The sequence below is a fragment of the Phoxinus phoxinus genome (genome assembly GCF_949152265.1).
Source record: "Phoxinus phoxinus genome assembly, chromosome: 16".
NCBI classification, from domain to species: Eukaryota; Metazoa; Chordata; class Actinopteri; order Cypriniformes; family Leuciscidae; genus Phoxinus; species Phoxinus phoxinus.
The window spans coordinates 27,193,644-27,214,326 of record NC_136891.1 but is presented as its reverse complement, the minus strand read 5'-3'; the positions used below and the strand labels follow the sequence as shown (position 1 = coordinate 27,214,326).

Genomic DNA, 20,683 nt, shown 5'->3' with positions numbered 1-20,683 from the left:
TATAGAGAGAGATGTGCGATTTACACACACACACACACACACACACACACACACACACACACACACACACACACACACACACACACACACACACACACACAGCAGGGTGGATTCAGAATTCTCAAACCTCACGTCCCCTCAGGGCCGACCTGCCACCATCAGCCTGGGTAATCCCTAATAGCTTTACTGCAGACCTATCCCAAACTATCCAACAACAAACCCACCTCTGCACTTCCATCTACCAAGCTTACCATATGCCATACAATTAGCCCATGTTGAGTAAACATCACTTAACCCAGTTTAAAGCTGATGAGCTAATTGAGTTTAATTACAGTCCCACTGTTATGGCAGGACAGCCTGGAGGGAAGGCATTTGTTCTAATTAAAAGGCTGCTGTTTGAGGTGCTGGTGTGTCATGAATTCCACTGCTGGGATGAGGACCCGTACAACACTCTGAGAGCTATTGTTTTATTCATTTGATATCATATAAGGACGTTGCTGTCATCTACAGCGGAATCAGAAACAGCTGAGATGTCTTTGCCAAACAGTGAAATACATTTGTTTCATACATGCTTTGTGCACTTATTGTTCTTAAGCTTTAATAATCAGATCAGAAAATTCTATCATCACCCTCATGTTAATTGATGTTAAAAAATAAAAGACATGAAATTAAAGAAGATATTTTGAGTGTTTTTATTTGTTTGTGTATGAAATGTTTAATGGTAACCAAACACTATCAACATTAACATCTTCAAAATATCTTCTGTTGTGTTCCAGAGAAGAAAGAAACTCATACAGGTTTGGAGCGATAAGAGTAACGATGTAACGAGTACTCGTAACGCTAAGTAGTAACGCTAAGAGTAACGAGCGATAAGTAAACGATGACAGAATATTATTTTTATGAACTATCCCTTTAATAATCTGTTTATTGTTGTAGAGAAGGCCAAAAAATGACACAGAAAAAAGTATTCAGTGCAAGAAGTAACAAAATGTTTTGAATTATGTTGAAATCAAAACAAAATATTTATAAATAAATATAATAGTTAATGCTCACACACATTAATTGAAATGTTCAACACAGGCTCATTGGAAAAACGTACCTGTGTCAACAGTTTTGCAATACACAAAATACGTACATATCACTGCAGTTTCCAACAGAAATAAAGACTAGAGGCTGTAAAACAGCAAGCACTTGTAATCGTTTTCACACACAATTATGATTACAGGGGCAGATTATGGATTTATAAAGACTTCTTTTCACACGGCTCTTTGCACAATTATGTTTTGAAAAGTCATTTGAGAAAAAGTAGCGATTTACTTTGGAAAAAGTAGCGATTCTTTTTGGGGAAAAGTAGCGATTCATTTTGGAAAAAGTAGCTATTCTTTTTGAAAAAGTAACAAATCTTTTTGGGAAAAGTAGCGATTCTTTTTGGAAACACTATCGATTCACTTTGGGAAAAGTAGTGATTAACTCTGGTCAAAGTATCGATTCACTTTAGAAAAAGTAGCGATTCTTTTTGGGAAAAGTATCGATTCACTTTTGAAAAAGTAGCGATTCTCTTGAAAAAGTAGTGATTCTTTTTGGAAAACGTATCGATTCACTTTGGAAAAAGTAGCGATTCACTTTGGAAAAAGTAGCGATTCACTTTGGAAAAAGTAGCAATTCTTTTTTGAAAAAGTAGCGATTCACTTTAGAAAAAGTGGCTATTCTTTTTGTGAAAAGTAGCGATTTACTTTGGAAAAAGTAGCGATTCACTTTGGAAAAGTAACGATTCAATTTTGAAAAAGTATTTATTCTTTATTCTTTATTGATTCTTTCTTAAATAAACCATAAAATTTCGAAAGTGGACTATTGAAATGAAATCTAACCGTAAAATGTATAAAGTGGACTATTGAAATAAAGTGTAACCAAATTGTGTACCTTTAATCTCTCACTCTTGCATTTTACATTTTCAACATACAAGTTTTTTTCTTTTTTTTAACTTGTTTCCACCATTGTGTAATTGATGTCATTTAGGTCATTCTGCAATGGCCTTGAAACACAAACCAGGTCCAGATTGTCTGTGCTGCATGGTCCCGTGGCTGATAAGATCCCGGGGCGGCAGCTGGGCAGAGGCTGAGCTGTTCGAGAGGGTCCGCCCGGCTCAGTTTACAGTGACAGCTGGCCTGCTGATGGTGGGGGAAAAGGGAGAGGCCAGGGCGGGAGGGCTGTTTCTGAATGGGACAGTGTAAGAGGACTACTTGTTGTCTAAGGCCGGGGATTACCTTTGCCGAGACCTGGAGTAAAACATCCCTGAGGGATGCTGTGCTGTGTTGTGAAAGCTTAAGGCTCATGGATGACGTGTAGCTGGGGATAGAGCGAGAACTGCCATCTAATTATGGAAATATGTGTACAGTCTCAGTAACAGCAAACAAAGTGAATTAATAAATCTGCAACAATGCAAAAGAAATGCTGGGAGATTTATGTTATAACTTGCTCTATCTCTCATAAAAAAAATTGTTCTTTCTTCCCCTTTCCCTTAACTCCAGGAGAGGGAAGAACAGGAAGAAGCGTGAACCCTGATGTCAGGGTTCTGTCACTTCTGTCTGGTCTATTTCTTGGTTTTGTGACAGAGCCCTGACACTCCTATGTTGTCTTGTCTGTATGCCTTGTTTCATGTGCTTTCATGTCTTGTACTGTGTAGCACGCAGCTTGTGTTTTACACTAGCTGTGTGCTTTCATGTTGTCACGTTTTGTGTGAGCACATGGCTTGTGATTTGTTTTACAGGCCATGTGCTTGTGTTCTAGTTGTGTTTGGTGTGAGCACATGGCTTGTCATGTATGTTTCTTTTGTGCCATGTGCTCTCCAGTTAATTGTCTAGCCCCTTCCCTCTTGTTACCTGATTATTGATTTATTTGCTCCACCTGTCCTCCCTCGTTACCTGATTTATTTGCTCCACCTGTCCTCTCTCGTTACCTCCTTTGTTTGTTCTTCCTATTTAATCTCCTTGTGTTTTCAGTCCTGTGCTGTTTCGTTGTCATATGTACACCGTGTGTTTCCCTGCTGTCGAAGTCAAGTCAAGTTGAGTCAAGTCTGTCTTGTTTTCCCCCTCGGGGTAGTTTTTGTTTGTGTTTTGTTTATTCTTATTATTAATAAAACCCATTCTCCTGCAATTGAGTCCTCGCTTCATCTCATCAACCCCAAACCCTGACAGAACGAAACAGCCATCAGAGGACTCAGCAGAGAATGGGCATCTTCTTGTTTCCATCTCCCAGCCCTTGCCCCTCCACTCGTCAGACGATGGAGCGCTATGGCAAGCTCTTTTCTCTTCGTCAAGGGGAGTCTACAGTGAAGGAGTTTGCCCACCAGTTTGTCATCACTGCGGAGGGGCTCGACTTTAACAACACGGCGCTTAAAGACATTTTTAACAGCGGCCTGAACGAGCCTGTCCGCGCCTGGGAGATGGAAATGCTGGGGATACTGTCTTTCTGGCAGTTTGTGGGGTTTGTATACAACCGTGGAGAGGAGGGTGGCCTTCCACCTCTTGGCCCACCTCCCATTCACCTCACATACTGCCACGTCCCCAGTCCTCCGATGACCCCTTCGGGGAGAGGGAGGAGGAAGAGCGGGTCTACCTCATCTACCACCTATCCTGAGACGCCCGTGATTGCTGCAACCCACCCAGGTGTGTTTAAAGATGCTGCAGTTTCCCCAGAGGTGGTTGTCTCCACATCACCTCGCCCCCGTAAGCGCAGGAGGAGGGCTCCTGTTGCTTACTCAAGTCCGGTGGTCCAGGAGGACCCGACTTCAGTGGTCACAGGTCCAGTGGTCCAGGAGGACCCGACTTCAGTGGTCCCTAGTCCGGTGTTCCAGCAGGACCCTACTTCGGTGGTCCCAAGTCTGGTGGTCCAGGAGGACCCGACTTCGGTGGCCATAAGCCCTGTGGTCCCAGAGCCGTCCGCTCTCCCTGTCACGCCCCCAGTGGTGGCCGAAGAGGCTGCTGCGCCGCTTCCCTTTCGGAGACGGAGGAGGAGGCGGAGAAGGGCTTCCTGCGTCCCACAAAGCCCGGAGTCTTTTCCAAAGCCTGCACCGCCCAAGCGCCTCGCCCTGCCTGCGCCGCCCAAGCGCCTCGCCCTGCCTGCGCCGCCCAAGCGCCTCGCCCTGCCTGCGCCGCCCAAGCGCCTCGCCCTGCCTGCGCCGCCCAAGCGCCTCGCCCTGCCTGCGCCGCCCAAGCGCCTCGCCCTGCCTGCGCCGCCCAAGCGCCTCGCCCTGCCTGCGCCGCCCAAGCGCCTCGCCCTGCCGGCTCCGCTTGGGTTGTCTGTCAAGACTAAGTCTCTTCATGTCGTGCCTGCCGAGCCGGAGACTGTTCACACCAGCTCAGCCGATCCTGTGTCTTCGAAAGTGCCGGATCCGCCCAGGCCCCCTGAAGCGCCGGATCCGCCCTGGCCCCCTGAAGCTCCGGATCCGCCCTGGCCCCCTGAAGCGCCGGATCCGCCCTGGCCCCCTGAAGCGCCGGATCCGCCCTGGCCCCCTGAAGCGCCGGATCCGCCCTGGCCCCCAGCCAGGATTCCAGATCTGCCGGAGCCTGTCTGGTCCATCCCTCCGGCACCGCCATGGTCTTCTGCCAGGACTCTAGCCCTGCCTGAGCCTCCCTGGCTCAACCCTCCCTGGTCCCTTCTAGAGACTTCCTGGACTGTCTTGCAGGCTCTGTCTTGGCTCCCCTCCCTCCCCACTTCCCCACTTTGTCTCTGTTGACCTTCACGTCTTGTGTTATCTGTTGTTGAGTTGTCATGTTCCTGTCTTGTTTTGTGGTGTTCCTTGTTAGGGACGCCAGGTGGCGTCCCTTTAGAGGAGGGGTACTGTCAGGGTTCTGTCACTTCTGTCTGGTCTATTTCTTGGTTTTGTGACAGAGCCCTGACACTCCTATGTTGTCTTGTCTGTATGCCTTGTTTCATGTGCTTTCATGTCTTGTACTGTGTAGCACGCAGCTTGTGTTTTACACTAGCTGTGTGCTTTCATGTTGTCACGTTTTGTGTGAGCACATGGCTTGTGATTTGTTTTACAGGCCATGTGCTTGTGTTCTAGTTGTGTTTGGTGTGAGCACATGGCTTGTCATGTATGTTTCTTTTGTGCCATGTGCTCTCCAGTTAATTGTCTAGCCCCTTCCCTCTTGTTACCTGATTATTGATTTATTTGCTCCACCTGTCCTCCCTCGTTACCTGATTTATTTGCTCCACCTGTCCTCTCTCGTTACCTCCTTTGTTTGTTCTTCCTATTTAATCTCCTTGTGTTTTCAGTCCTGTGCTGTTTCGTTGTCATATGTACACCGTGTGTTTCCCTGCTGTCGAAGTCAAGTCAAGTTGAGTCAAGTCTGTCTTGTTTTCCCCCTCGGGGTAGTTTTTGTTTGTGTTTTGTTTATTCTTATTATTAATAAAACCCATTCTCCTGCAATTGAGTCCTCGCTTCATCTCATCAACCCCAAACCCTGACACCTGAGCTTTGAGGCATCCGGTTGAGGCCTGGATACTAATACTCTAGGCTTTCCGAGAGATTTCCTGAATGTGCTGGCCACTCTGTGAATAAGATGCAGAAAATGTGTCTTGGCTTAAATTCAGATTTTTTATTTTGAATTTTTTCAGATGATGTGTTCTCATTAGGTCTCAGAAGAGTACCCTTTTTGTTTTGGAGCAAGCACGTCAATTATTTTAAACATGTCCCTCATCTGCAGTGCTCAGTCTTCCCAGAAATAGCCATTCACCCTCAGGCTTGCCCTCTCGGCCAAACTTACTGACCACAAATCCACAGGCAACTTGCTTACCTGCCTTCACGGTGAAGAATTTGTCACTGGAATGTGCCTTTCCATCTGGGGTTCATAGTAAGCCGCTTTGTGAAGTCGATAGGGCTTGAGTAAATTGTGGTTAAGGTTTGCTATGCAGTGTGACTGTGATTGGATGTGTTTGTTTTCACACAGAATTTTATCTAATCAAAGCTGAGCGGCTCAGGTTCAAGACTTATTGGTGTGTGATGCTGTTTATAAAATCACAAAAGATTCAGTATACAATTTTTTTTAAATAAAATGAACTATTAAAAATGATTTCTTCTCTTTTTCTGGTAATGTTTGTTCCGTCTGTGGATTAGTGGTGCTGATTTTTCTGTGAATCTTTGGGCAGGTCAGCGGGTCATTTGAATCATTTATTAAATCAATGATCAATGATTCATTTAGGAATGCCACTACTGTGTTGCTTCTTGCTTTTACAAGGCACACAACCGTTCTGCAGCGACTTTGATTGGAACAATTTTCATTGGAGGAACAATGTAAGATACTCAATATTGTGTTTAAAATGTAAGATACTCAATATTAACTTCTTGTTTATTGAACTGTTTTAATCGCTAACAATAGCAAAACCACAACGATGGACAAATTCAAGTCCCGCCCTACATTTTTTCAAGAAGCCATTTCTACGGTGGCCGAGAGAGCTCAACGTGCTGCAACTGAAGAAAACACATGCAAATAGAGAAATACCCGCAAATTAAGAAAACATCTTAACCAGTTTCACAACACATGTGTGCTCCATATACTCACAACACAACCAAGTACAGAAACGCACTGCAAACAGCACAGACCACAACGGAAATGTTTCCAGGGGAGCACAATATGTGACGAACACGGCTGGGACTATTGCTCGTGAGCATCGATATGCCCTACTCCCTTCGAAGGGCAGACGGCAGAGCCCTTGTAGGCACTTTGGAGTGAGCAGGGCACTTGTGTGCCATTATGTAGCCATTTGGAACGCACTTGATGAAGGGAGCAAAAAAAGACAATGTAATTTTCACCTGGGATGTTCCCATGACAACGCAGCACTGTGTCCATAAGCTGAATAGCTGTTTTTACCAGAAATATCCAGCCCGATCTCATGAAAGTGCCTACAAGGGCTCTGCCGTCTGCCCTTCGAAGGGAGTAGGGCATATCGATGCTCACGAGCAATAGTCCCAGCAGGGTTCGTCACATAATGTGCTCCCATTTATACGCCAAAAATAGTTTTTGAGTCCATATGATACGCACTTTATAGCGTGTAATACGCACCCACTCCCCACCCCTAATCCTACCCAAGAGTTTTCAGTGAATAGCATATGCCCGCAAAAAAAAACGTTTTTGGCTATATATAAATGGTACGAGAAATAACATTCGTGGTATAGATACGCACTTTCATGAGATCGTGTTGCAAATAGCTTATTATTGCTTTTAACATAACTGTTGCAAATAAATATACATTTTATACAAAAAAAAGATATTTTTTTAAAATATGTGTTATATATTTATCACAGTAAAAGGCCACTCTAAAATGTGCAGTTTTGGAGATCTAAAATGGCGTCTGGCACTTTGGAGAGGTGTTCTCTTCACGGATGAATCCCGGATTTCACTGTACAGGGCAGATGTAGTCTAACACTGTAGAAAGTAAAGCCTTCAAACATTTTTTTATAGATAAACTTGATTTAATTAATGATAAATGCTGTAACGAATCGATCAGATCTCTTTTTTGTCAATATCTCTTCTCCTCCATCTAAATTTGTTTGGGTTAATATGTTTCCTTCTTTTGAGTGGGAATTTTTGGGGAGTTCTTAGCCGGTATTGTGTAACAAATAAAACCAAAGAAGTGTCATTTAAAATTGCTCACAGAATATACCCTGTGAAAGAAACATTAGAGCGTTTTCATCTGGATATTGATTACAATTGTAATTGTGAAAGAGAGTCTATTGTGCACTTTGAATGTCCCTGTTCATCAATCTTTTGGTATGAGATGTCTCAATTTCTAGGTGTTAAAATGAACTGCAACCTACAGTTATAAAGTATCTTACTTTATACAAATGAATATGACTTTTCCAAAAGTAAAAAAAAAAATGTTATCGATTTGTTTTTGTTATTATGAAAATGTTATATTAATCAAACTAAATGGAGTAACTCAAAACTCAAATTTGATCATTTCAAAGCAGCCTTTAAAATGTATTTAGAGTATGTAAAGTTTTTAAACTTTATCTCTGCTGAATTAATTTAACATGTTTGTGATGCACTTTACTTTTAAGTTCCTTTTTTTGTTTGTTGGTTTGTTTCTTTTTATTTAAATTATTGTTGTTTCAAGTTGTACTTACCAAATGTGAAAATGTGTCAAAGAAATGTGTCAAGAACTTGATATTGAATTCTGTAATTTTTGAAAAATTCAATAAAAAAAATAGTTTTTAAAGAATGCCTTAACACTCTAAATTATTCTCTTCTGCTGGTTCACTGTCTAACAGATATTCAGAACAGCAAACTTGCTTGTGCGCTTTTGCTTAATGAGTTAATTTCCAAAAATGAAAATTCTGTCAATAATTTATCACCCCCACGTCATTCCAAATTCGTAAGACCTTTGTTCATCTTCGAAACACAAATAGATTTTTTTTAATGAAATCCGAGAGCTTTCTGACCCCACATAGACTGCAACGTAATCACCACTTTAAAGGTCCAGAAAGGTAGTTGTGGCGAGCTAGCAGGACGAGGTTGACGCCGGTGGACTGATTACTGATGAGCGACACCTGTGCGACACACACACCAGTCTCGTATCTCTCACGGAGGAGCTGAAGCATAGAGGAGCAACGACAGTGAAGGGCGAGAGAGGAACAGGCCTGGACTTGTTTTGTTTGTTTTATTATGTGACAGCAGTCGTCCATGAGGGACTGCTGTCTTTTACTTTCGTTTTGTATTTGTTTATTTTATTATTAAATTGTGTGTTGTTCGCCGGTTTTCGCCTCCTTCTTCCCATAACATCTAACTGCATTACAGTAGTAAAGACATCCTTAAAATATCATGTGACTACAGTGGTTCAACCTTAATGTTATGTGATGCTGAATGAGTCGCCGTTGTGATGTAGAACCCTGAAGCATTGCACTGTGTTTACAACATGAACAGCCTGGGAGACTGATACAGAAGAGGAGAAATTGTTGAATGAAGTCATGTCATGTTTTTTTTTTAGCACAAATGTAATGTGTGTATTGTATCAGATCATTAAATCAATCACAGTACTGCAGTGAATTACAGTTTGATCAACAGCAAACCAAGGAAGAGCACTAAACCAAACACCATATCTCCAGGATTTTAGCACACCTTGGGATGGGGAAAGGCTTATTGATATTCAGGTTGAGAAAATTATGTTTCACTCTCAGTTTCTCCCCTCTGGTGAGAATGAGTTCATGCAGTGAGTGGTTGAAGCCTCATCCTCAGAGTGGCGTGTCCATACAGCTGGGCTGAATTATACTTTAGTGGTCAAATGTTTTCCACGTGTTCCACAGTCACAGGAATACGGCTTCATCTCACAAGCGTGGAAATTGTAGCTAACAGTAAAGAAACGCAACTTTGGCTTTTAAAAATATGACCTTGCATATCCACATCGTTATATTCGAGCTCTGGAGTCTCCACTTCAGTTGAATCATAAAGAGGATTTGGGTTTTAGCTACAGTTTTACATTGTCTGGGCTGTTTGGTACTAACACAAATAGGCTTTAAAGTCATATTAATACAGAGTTACGCGCTTGCTTTAGAAATTGAAAACAAACTAAGACGGATAGTGATACAGAATTCACTACTACAGGTTTCCATTTCATGCTTACTGTATGTGCCTGTGTTTGTATGTGGTTGTGTGTGGGTCTATGTGTGAGTGCTAAAAGCAGAAGTCCATGAGACATAAACCTCTTTCTTGGCGTCTGCAAAATTTGTATATTGATTGTGCACAAACTCTCATAATAATTTTTTATTTAATCATACCTCTCTCTCTCTCTCTCTCTCTCTCTCTCTCTCTCTCTCTCTCTCTCTCTCTCTCTCTGTCACACACACATAAGCTATAGTACACACACAATCTTATTTGCCCTTGAAGGAAGAAATGAAGAAAAGAGACAAAGCTTTTATTGGGCACTCTCAATCATCTGAAAGAGCAGCGGGGAGCTAGGGTTACATGTGTCCGCATTATTTCCTAAATCGGATCCTTAACATGCTGTTTTTCTTCCTTCAAAGGTGAATTGTGGTGACCTGGTGGAGAGCTTATAGATGAGGTCGATAACTTTCAAATGGGACCACTTTGTATCAGAAGCTTCCTATTAATGTGATCGGCTGTGAATCATTGCCTAAAGGTCGAGTGTGACAGAAATTACTGTCATGTTCCTTAAACAAATAGAAGGTGGTGAGAGTAAACATCATTGTCCACATAAGAATGACATGCAAGGTTAATTATAGGCCTGTTGCAACACAATAGATGGAGAATTAACAATACTACAAGTTTGTACATGCAGCATGAGTTATTTCAGCCAACTCTAGACACAACTATCTAAAGTCAATTGTGTTACACATATTTGTAATAATGTGCAGTCATTGTGTTGGAGAGAAGGTCAGGAATATCATCAGTATAATTATTTTTATTTTTTTGAATGTAGGCTACTATTATGTTTTTGTATTTTTAGGGGATTTTAGGGAACTAAAGTACATTTATGCAGTAGTTATATATTCAATTTATTCAATTTTTGAGCATGGACCTGGAAATTAAATTTCCACATTTACTTAAACTGTCACAAATCTTGAATGTTTTGGAGCACAGACTCAAGGTCTCTTTTTAAAGAAGATTATTATTGAAGTGATTATATAGGCCTATATATATTTATAAAACGGTTAGTTCCAATCCTTGATTCGGATTAGTTAATAGCTGTGTTTTATTCACGATAAAACACGGCTATGACCGATTCACCCAACTGTTATATGTATCACTACACAACACCCCTAGCAACCACTCTTAGCAACTTAAACACATGTTTGATCTCATCGATATTGTTCATTGAAGCTAACGACGTTATAGTAGGCTAAGAGTATTGTGAGAGATCGAGTAAGCGAGTCTAAGTTACCTGCATTTACAGTAGATATAGCATTTTCCTTCAGGTCAGTCCTATATATTCATAATAAAAATAAAAATAAAAGTTTGAATGTCCGCTGTCGTGCCCATAGTCATCTGTCCGTTAATTGCGTCTTCCTTCTCATTGATCACAAGTTTGTTTTCTCTACTGACTGACTCACTCATAAAGACAGTCTTTGCCGCCATCTATTGGCGAAATAATGTGTAACTTCTGTTGCTGTTTACGGTCAGGGAATGTTTTTTCCAGCGGAAGGGAGGCTTTTAGTGATTTTACTTAATGAAAGTTGCATAGATACATATTTTTCGGCTTTAATATTTAATCGGCTTTAATATATTCAATATATAGTGTGGTAACGTTAACCGTTTTATAAAAGCAATAAGGTAGCTACTCGAGGCCAGTGCTGTATCGTGAATAAGTCACGGATCTGAAGGGGTTGCAGGTATTCAGCCGTGACTTATTCACGATACAGCACTGGCCTCGAGTAGGCTACCTTATTGCTTATATATATATATAGGCATTTTTTTCCCCCAAAACGTTTTATAACATAAACAAGTTGTGTTTCAAATTTGAGGTTGATATAAAAGAGCTTTCAGTAAGATTTTGTTTGGGCACAGTGGTTTAGATTAAATTAGTTTCCCATTAATTTCCAATGCAGCCATTTAAGTAGCCTACAAGTGTGACTCTTTTTTTTTCAGGACCTTTTCAAATTATGTCCACGATTTGTGTGTGTGTTCACATAGTGAACCAAGTTTCACCAAGTTCACCTTGGTGAACCTTTACCAAGTTTCATACCATTCCAGTGAATTAAAACATTCTAAAAAACCCAAATTGTATAGGGTTTTATACAAAAAAATATTATTAAACATGAATCAACCTATACATTTTTACCAACAAAAATCAGGTAAGAATTAGTTATTTAAGGTAGCCTAACAATTGCAGGTTACAACTTTTTACAGTGTAGTTGTATGTAGGCAAATGGGTAGCAGCTTGCAGGTGGATATAGTTCCTCTCATATCTAAGTAGGCCTACCAGCAAAAGCTCGGGTTTGGTTTCAAACACCATATGGCACAATTAAAACTAAAGAACATGCATGAGCAATCTGAGCAGTCGGCTCTCATGCCACTTAAGAAACATATAGTCGATTCCTCAAATCAATATGCCCGGACATAGGCTATACGAAGGTGTTTGAGAGAGGCTTTGTAAATCTGCAGTGTCTATTTTTATGCATGTGGTTATGGTGCACGTGTTCCCTGGGGTTCTTCATGGAGCATGATGAATGAGGTGCTATTCACAGTTTGAGGCCTGACTCGTTCGGCTGCCAATATAGAAACTCAGTAGCCCACTTGCTGACATTCACATTGCAGGGCTATGGCAAAGCAGGTGTTGTGTTTTCAGTTTATTTATTTTTTATTTTTTTGTCTGTTTAATGTCACATTAACAGTGTACTTTTTAAAGTAATGGATTACTATATTGAGTTACTGCAATCCCAAAAATTAGGGATTACAATTTTAGGCATTACAAAAATTGAGTGAAAATAGTACAGCAAATTTTTGTGGTGTATTGACTCTTATTCATTTTAATATTCTTCTTTTTTTACACTTTTAATTTATTTCCATTACTCTCATTCATGACTTGTGTAATGCATTTTATGAATCTCCATTGTGTAACTTTGTGTAAATTTACAAGGTAGGCCATTCGACTTTCAGTGTGGGCCAGATTGTTAGGCAAAGATGAAGGTGTTTGCCAGGCTGGGCCAAACTCCTGAATTGTCCAAAAGCCCAGCCCTAGAGGCAGTGGCAAATCCTGGCATAGGCAATATAGGCATCCACCTATAGGGCGGCAACAGTGCACCCAGCTTTCTTCTCTTCTTTATCGTTCATCTCGCCCGGATATTGCGTGTGCGCGAATCTCTTGTGCTCTAGAATTCTCTTCTCTCCTGGATTTAATGTTGCCAGAAGCTATCAACCACTTCCACGATTGACTGATGAAATATCAGAAATATGAAGACTTCAAATGCAAAAGCCTCTAAGTGCCATCTGAAATCTTCTTCTAAAATGATCATTTTTATCAAGCTTGTATGTTTATGTTCAGTTATTTCACTTTGAAAATGACCTATTAATTGTCATTAAAGTGAAATTACTGAACTTAAATATACGAGTTTAATAAAAATGATAATTTTAGAAGAAAATTTCAGATGACACTAAGAGGCTTTTGCATCTGAAGTCTTCATATATATAATGTGGGGGGGGGGGGGGGGGGATAATGTGCATTAACGTAGCCTACTATTGGGGAGGTGGTGGTGTTGGAGGGGTGACATGTCTTATTTCGCCAAGGGCACCAAATAAGCCAGAATCGCTACTGCCTGGAAGAGCATTTTAGAAATTAGAAACCTAAATTGGTAAGGTGACGTTTGATGATGCAACACTGCCCTCTTCTGGACAATTTAGCATAGCACTACTGCATAACTCTTGTTTGTTTGAAGCACAGTTATGCAGTAGTGCTATAGAAGGCAAATATTGTATGTAAATTCATCTTACATACAATATTTGCCGGCTATCAAAGGGGTCCATTGTTGTTATTGTTAACTAAAACATTTAAACATTTTTGTTAATTCATTGAAATAAAGATGATATGAAATATAAATATCGGATCGGCCTGATTCTGAATTTATCTGATGAGTCCAGTTTTCAGCTTTGCCCAAAACCTGGTCCTCTTTTGGTTAGAAAGAGACCGGGGGAGGCCTACAACCCAGAGTGTCTTGAACATGCACCCACAATTCAATTTGGTGGTGGGTGGGTGACGATCTGGGGGTTCTTCAATAAGGCTAGAATCGAGTAGATACATCTTTGAGAAGGGCGTGTGACTCAAGCCTATCCTGTAAGAGAAATGTTCTGACAATGTTCCCCAACTCGAAGGATTGGTTTTCCCGCAAAACAATGCTCCATGCCACACAGCCAGGCCAATAAAGGTGGATTGATCACCAGATCAAGACCCTGTCCCAGCCCGATCTCCAGGTCTTAACACCACTGAAACCCTCTGCAATGTGATCAAGAGGAAGATAGAAGGTCACAGGCCATCAACCAAAAGCTTGGATTTTTGTGCAAAATGAAAGGCTGGTATACGCACGAAAGCTGTGATTGGAAATCAGGTTAATTCCACAAAATATTGAATTCTTAACCCTTCTGTGGTTAAAACATTAGTATTGTGTTGTTTAAAAATGTTTTCTTTGCATTATTCAAGGTGGCATATAAAAAAGGCATATAGGCCTGCCCTACAGTAGGCCTATATATAATGACCATTTTTGTTTTATTCTATAAACTGGGCGTATATGCACATATATTGACCCTGTTGTATCAGATATTAAATTCAGTTGCTGACATTCACATTTAACATTTTTGTGTCACAAATGATATATCTCTGTCTTTCACTTTCACTTTCCTCTGGTGCTATAGCTGACATCTTATTAAAAGTTGTTCTGCTCTGTTTTCTTGGGAAAAGATGTCGGTCTGTTACACAGTGACAGTGCAGTTAATGCTTATGCTCCTGTTACATACCAAGAGAGATTTAATGTTTTGAAGCTTCATTATAGACATCAGTAAAAATAGTAGCCTAGTTGTGAACTGAAAAAGAAAAAGAAAAACACTACTGGAGTCTAGCCCTGCTAATTGTGATTCATTCTAAATGGATTTCCATGTCGTCTGTGGAGAGTTGGTAGGAGAAGCACGGAGTCAGGTGTGTCTTTGTTATGCTCGCATTTTCTGCATACTTATACTTGATGACGGCACAAACACGGAATGTATCTATTCGTGACGCTTCGCATAGCTCAAACTACACAGAGAGAGAGAGAGAGAGAGAGAGAGAGAGAGAGAGAGAGAGAGAGAGAGAGAGAGAGAGAGAGAGAGAGAGAGAGAGGATTACTCTTGACAATTTTATGAAGGACGATCTCAGCACTCATCTGTGGTTTCGCTGTTTCAGGTTTTTGACTGTCTGTGACTATGTCAGTTCTATGTTTCTTCAGAATGTTTTATTTTGTAGTTTAGACTAGGCTATGATGATTTCGTGTTAATTGAAAAGTGAATTCTTTCGATTTATTGCCTATTCGCCTTATTGCATCGAATATTAGCCTAAATAGCCTACTGGAGCTACAACTATGAAATTCAACGGATATTTGAGGCTGCGTATCGGGGAGGCAGTGGATTTAAAACCAACAACTTTTTCAACTCGCCACACCTTTCATAAGAAAACCCACCTGGATCCTTACATCGTTGTTAAAGTAGATAATCTGAAAGTTGGACAAACCGCCACAAAATCGAAGACCAACAAGCCGAGCTTCGATGATGAATTCTGCCCATACATATCGAATGGCAAAGAGCTGGAACTGGCTGTTTTCAATAACACCCCTATAGGATACGACGATTTTGTCGCAAATTACAGAATCCAGCTTGACGAACTGATAGTGCCATCAAACACAAGACAGACTTTTGAAGGATGGGTGAGTTTTCACTGTTGTTCCTTAACTAGCTATATAAAGAGGTGTGGTAACTTGGTATTAAAAAAACACACACAAGAGTATAGGCTAGCCTAGTTTTACAATAGTTATTATGCTAATTTAGGACAGACATGATATCACCATAATTTATTGTTTGACGATAATTTTTTTTTTGATAGACATTGATTGATGTATACAATTGTAACATGAAAAGTTATTTGTTTTATCGATAAATTATGAAAGCAGCTTTTGCTATGGTTAGTTACCTCCTATAGCCTACTTAAAGGGAGTCCAAACCTTTATGAATTTCTTTATTCTGCTGAACACAAAAGAAGATAGTTTGTAGAATGTTTGTAACCAAACAGTTGATGGGCCCCAATTGACTTCCATTTTTGGAAAAAATACTATGTAAGTCAATGGGGCGCAGTTTTAACCACATTCATCAAAATATCTTCTTTTGTGTTCAGTAGAAGAAAGAAATGCATACAGGTTTGGAAAAATTTGAGAGTGAGTAAATGATGAAAGGATTTTCTTTCTTTTTTTTTTTGGTAAACTATCTCTTTAAATTTTATATTCAGAGTCATTCCCTGAACATGATTGTTTTACTTTTGATATTACTCTGATATAATTTGCATACAAAATGCAGTGAAATGCAAAGTAAGAGAGATGTGGAACATATCGCTCCCTTTTCTTTGTAGTTTTTGTCATGACTGCAGGCCTTTCAGTGTTATTGTCAGAGGGTCCTGTCGCTTTCGTTTGTGCAATAACTAGTCGTGCTCACTGCTCAGAACCACATGTTGCACCCCAGCAGCACCATGCATCACGGAAACTCTCAGAGTTGTCACCTCCTCTTGCATCTATTGGGTAAACGGTGATGTGTGGTTTGACATACTCGTGTCTGTTTTCCCTTTAGTCCAAGTGATAAAATGTGGTCAAATAAGCCCTTTAAGCAGTTGGTTTTCTCGCTGTTTTGAAATCTGATTATGGTGTTTTTTTGTGGGTGTTTTAGGTTATGTTTACTAAAACTTCTGAAATGTACATTTTTCAATGTTACAAATTTGGCAGAACATGATATTATTTTTTAGTAGGCCTATGTACAGTATTTGCTTTAGGCTTCATTTGGATGGTATACAAGTTTTAAAATATGGTAACACTTAATTTTGATGGTCCACTTTAGACATTCTACTAAATAACTTTGCAACTACATGTCAACTAGCAGTCATTAGAGTATTAGTAGACTGTCTGCTTAATATCTGCTAATATCTATACTGTTACTCCCCAACAGGCATTCTACTGACTATAAGTAACTCTGCAACTACATGTCAACTTATTCTACTTTTCTGAACCGTAAAACCTAACTCTAACATAACAGTCTGCTATACTCTAATGTTTATTAAGTTGAAATCTAGTTGCAAAGTTACATATATCTAAAGTGGGCCATCAAAAAAATTGTAACCCTAAAATCAGCTTCATGTCCTAACTTTTACTGATCCTTTTAAAATTACCATTATGACAATATAAACTCTTAAAAATACTTTTTTTATTGGCATTGATGCTTCCATGAAGAACCTGTAACATCCATGGAACCTTTACGTTCCTCAAAAGTTATCTTTATAGTGGAAAAAGGTTCTTTAGATTATTCAAATGTTCTTCTCACTAAGAAAAATAATTCTTCAGTTCACTAAAATGTTCTTTGTGGGGGGGAAAACAACTTTTGGAACTTTTATTTTGAAGAGTTTAGGTTGCAGAAAATGTGCTGGTTATTTTGCAAATGTGGTTTTAGTGTGTTTGCGGGGGACGCGCTTGCAAACTCACGTACCACCAGTGCAGACATGCTGCTCAACCAAACTAGCCAGATTCCTCTCTTTGACCCATATAAACCTCCCATATGTTGTAAATATTAAGCTTTCCACATGTACAACTTGCAAAAGCATTCATCAGAACTCAAGTTGACGTTTTGTAATGATTTGATTTCTATTCGGCTGAGTGGTTTGGTGTAATTTTAAAGCCAGCTGCCAAACATAACTGAGTTGGTGGTAGGTTAAACCTCTGCTTTGGCTTCACAGCTGAGAGTTTGTTAATCTTTGCATCTGATATGCAGTTTCCTGGCAACCTAGATAATGTGTACCGGTATATGCAATATGGAAAACGATGTGCCTTATGCGTTGCTGAGTTTATCTCTTTACATTTTATACTTTTTAAATACTTTTCAAGTGCCGTGGCGTGGGTCAATCTTTAAACCTTCCTATCCCTACACACTTGTTGTGATTCATGGTGCGTGCTATGGATTCAACTCCCTAAACCAGCTAGTCCTGCTTTCCTCGTCTTGCCTCGCATTACAGGAATTCCTCCCACTTTGCAGGGCAAGCTAAATGATAGGAAGCGAGAGAATGACTTAGATGGCAAGATCGAATGACTGAGATTGTGATAGAAGGTCAGTGTGGAGAGAGAGAGAGAGAGAGAGTGTGTGTGTGTGTGTGTGTGTGTGTGTGTGTGTGTGTGTGTGTCTGTGTGTGTGTGTGTCTGTGTGTGTGTGTGTGTGTGTGTGTGTGTGTGTGTGTGTGTGTGTGTGTGTGTGTGTGTGTGTGACCTGTCATGGTCTTAACCACATCAAACAGTATAGCCACATCCTTTGCTCTAAAAAAAATCTAAAGCTAAATGTATCACCTTTAACATCAGTGTTATCAGCTTAGTGGAAAGTCTGGTGTTAAAAAAAAAAATTGGTTTAAATATTTTCACTTTGTGTGCAGGCTAGCATGCTATTTTTGCAGTTTATATAATCTCAATGTGACCTAGACAAGTATTTTTGTTGTTGTTTTTGTTTGTTTTTGCAACTGCTAAATATTGAACACAACTGTTATAAAGCTCTACAGGATGTTGTATTTGATATAAACGTGATATTTTATCATAGTGTCAGCACTTACAGTAGTTTTTAGTGTGCTTTTAAAGTGTAATATAATGTATCTCACCGGTTATCTCCTCTTCCAGGTGAATCTGGAACCAGAGGGAAGTGTGTATATAACCATCTCTCTCACCGGCTCCTTTACAGATGGTTAGCTGTTTTCATTAACTATAAATATATGTTTAAATATAAATCTTGGTCACACTTTAGATTAGGGTCCAATTCTCACTATTACCGGTAACTAAATATTAACTACAACTTTTGCCTCAATAAACACCTAGTTACGGCTTATTAATAGTCAGTGAGGTAGTTCATAAGTTTATGTATTGGGTAGGATTAGGAATGTAGAATATGGTCATGTAGAATAATGCATTAATATGTGCCTTATAAGTACTAATAAACAGCCAATATCCTAGTAATATGCATGCTAAAAAGCAACTAGTTAATTGAACCCTAAACTAAAGTGTTACCTAAATCTTTATTATTCTTATATAAAAATAAATTATTGATGTGTAATTATAATATAAAATGTTTGTTTATGTGTGTGTCTGTGACAAATCTGCCATGAACATTTACAGTAGACAGTTAAGATATAAATTGAACATGGTGTGCTGTTTTTCTTTTAGACACTGTTTCATTTTGTATGTCTTTTAATAAAGATGTTGTTATATTTTTGTCTTTAAACATAGTTTTCTTTTTTAAGTTTTATTCTAAAAAATCATGACCAGCTTTTCATAATTCTTTGTAAATGTCCCACTGGCATGTGTACTTATCCAACTTTACAGTTCATTTTGTTGGCATTTTAATTGTGCTGACTGAGTGTTGCCATCAATTTCAGAAGAAGCTGTGAATGGATCGAGACCCCATAAAAAACTTACAAGAGAGGGGCAAAAAGCTTTGAAGAAAAGAAAGGTCCACCAAGTCTACGGTCATAAGTTTATGGCAACCTTCCTTCCCCAGCCTACTTTTTGCTGCCATTGCAAAAACTTCATTTGGTGAGACTTACATATAACACACCTTCATGCACATAGCCTCAATTAATGTATGGTATGCCTATGCCATGTGGTTATAAAAATATAATCTTTTCCCAGGGGTGTTATTGGAAAGCAAGGTTATCAATGTCAAGGTGTGTATGGTTACTAATATTAGTGGAATGATCATTTTACATGTATACACAAGGAATAGCAACATTCACTTTTTGCCTTACTGTTCTAGTGTGCGCGTGTGTGGTCCATAAGAGGTGTCATAACTTGATTGTAAGTGAGTGTCCACGTATGAAGAAAGATTTAAATGAGGTAAGAGAGTGAGTGTGTGTGCATGTGCGTGTGCGTGTGTGAATGCATGTGTGATGACATAGTTGTATTGTGGATCCATTTGACATGCATATTATTCTGTGTACAGGGCCAAAGTCAGGGCTTCAGCGTCAACTTACCCCACCAGTTTAGAGACCACAACTACAAAGTTCTCACATACTGTAACCACTGCGGATCTCTCCTGTACGGCCTGATGAAACAGGGTCTCCAATGCAAGAGTAAGCATATATTTACTCGACCTATTGGAATACATGTGAATATGCCTGCTTCGTAGTCAAAGATTGTTGTCATGTGTGTGGTGTGGATTTGTTCAGGTTGCAAGATGAACATCCACAAACGCTGTGAACAAAATGTTGCTCCCAACTGCGGAGTGAACAGTTCGGAACTGGCCAGAAAATTGTCAGAGATTGGATTGCTCAACACACTCTCCAAACGAAAGTCTGAGGTATCTTCATAAGAGCCATCTCGAATATCAATAATATTTGCTTTGGTTATATCCACATTTATTGTTTTTGTGAGATATTTCTCCAAATTTGTGTACATTGAGTACATTTCTCCGTATTTGTTCTCCATAGAGTTCTCTGCACGTGACAGGAATAAAGGGTCAGAACTCCATGAAAGGCATGCCAACAGCATTTGAGGAGGACGACACTGTTAAAGTTGGTCTGGAAGACTTTAGTTTCTTGCAAGTGCTGGGAAAAGGCAGCTTTGGGAAGGTATCACACATGCAACCATGCCTCATTACCAAGATTACATTCCCTTGCATTTGATCAGAATAAATTCTCAATATGTCTTAAGAACGTCCTGGCACTTTTAACCACAGATGTGTATATATGCGCATCTGTAGGTGATGTTGGCTCGTCTAAAAAGTGACCACAGGGTCTTTGCTGTGAAAATGCTGAAGAAGGATGTCATACTGCAAGACGATGATGTCGAGGCAACCATGATTGAGAAGAGAGTGCTGACTCTGTCCCACCAACATCCATTTCTCACGCAGCTCTACTACTGCTTTCAGACTGCGGTAAGAGCCCTCAAATGGATTTGAGGTGCTAATAGCATGTCATATGATGA

General features: G+C 39.9%; 1 protein-coding gene across 2 annotated transcripts in view; it reads left to right on the top strand.

Annotated features, from left to right (window-relative positions):
• Positions 1 to 20,683, top strand: part of prkchb (protein kinase C, eta, b) — a 50,671-nt gene that overhangs the window by 21,334 nt on the left and 8,654 nt on the right. The window contains exons 1-9 of one of the 2 annotated variants that reach the window (XM_079584343.1): positions 14,622 to 15,400; positions 18,386 to 18,449; positions 19,138 to 19,294; positions 19,391 to 19,425; positions 19,515 to 19,594; positions 19,701 to 19,830; positions 19,927 to 20,057; positions 20,188 to 20,328; positions 20,460 to 20,633. In XM_079584343.1, coding sequence (XP_079440469.1) covers positions 15,059 to 15,400; positions 18,386 to 18,449; positions 19,138 to 19,294; positions 19,391 to 19,425; positions 19,515 to 19,594; positions 19,701 to 19,830; positions 19,927 to 20,057; positions 20,188 to 20,328; positions 20,460 to 20,633 — 1,254 coding nt within the window. In that variant the 5' untranslated portion in view covers positions 14,622 to 15,058. Of the gene's footprint in view, positions 1 to 14,621; positions 15,401 to 18,385; positions 18,450 to 19,137; positions 19,295 to 19,390; positions 19,426 to 19,514; positions 19,595 to 19,700; positions 19,831 to 19,926; positions 20,058 to 20,187; positions 20,329 to 20,459; positions 20,634 to 20,683 lie in introns of those variants that run through there. The other variant, XM_079584344.1, reaches the window with a different exon arrangement.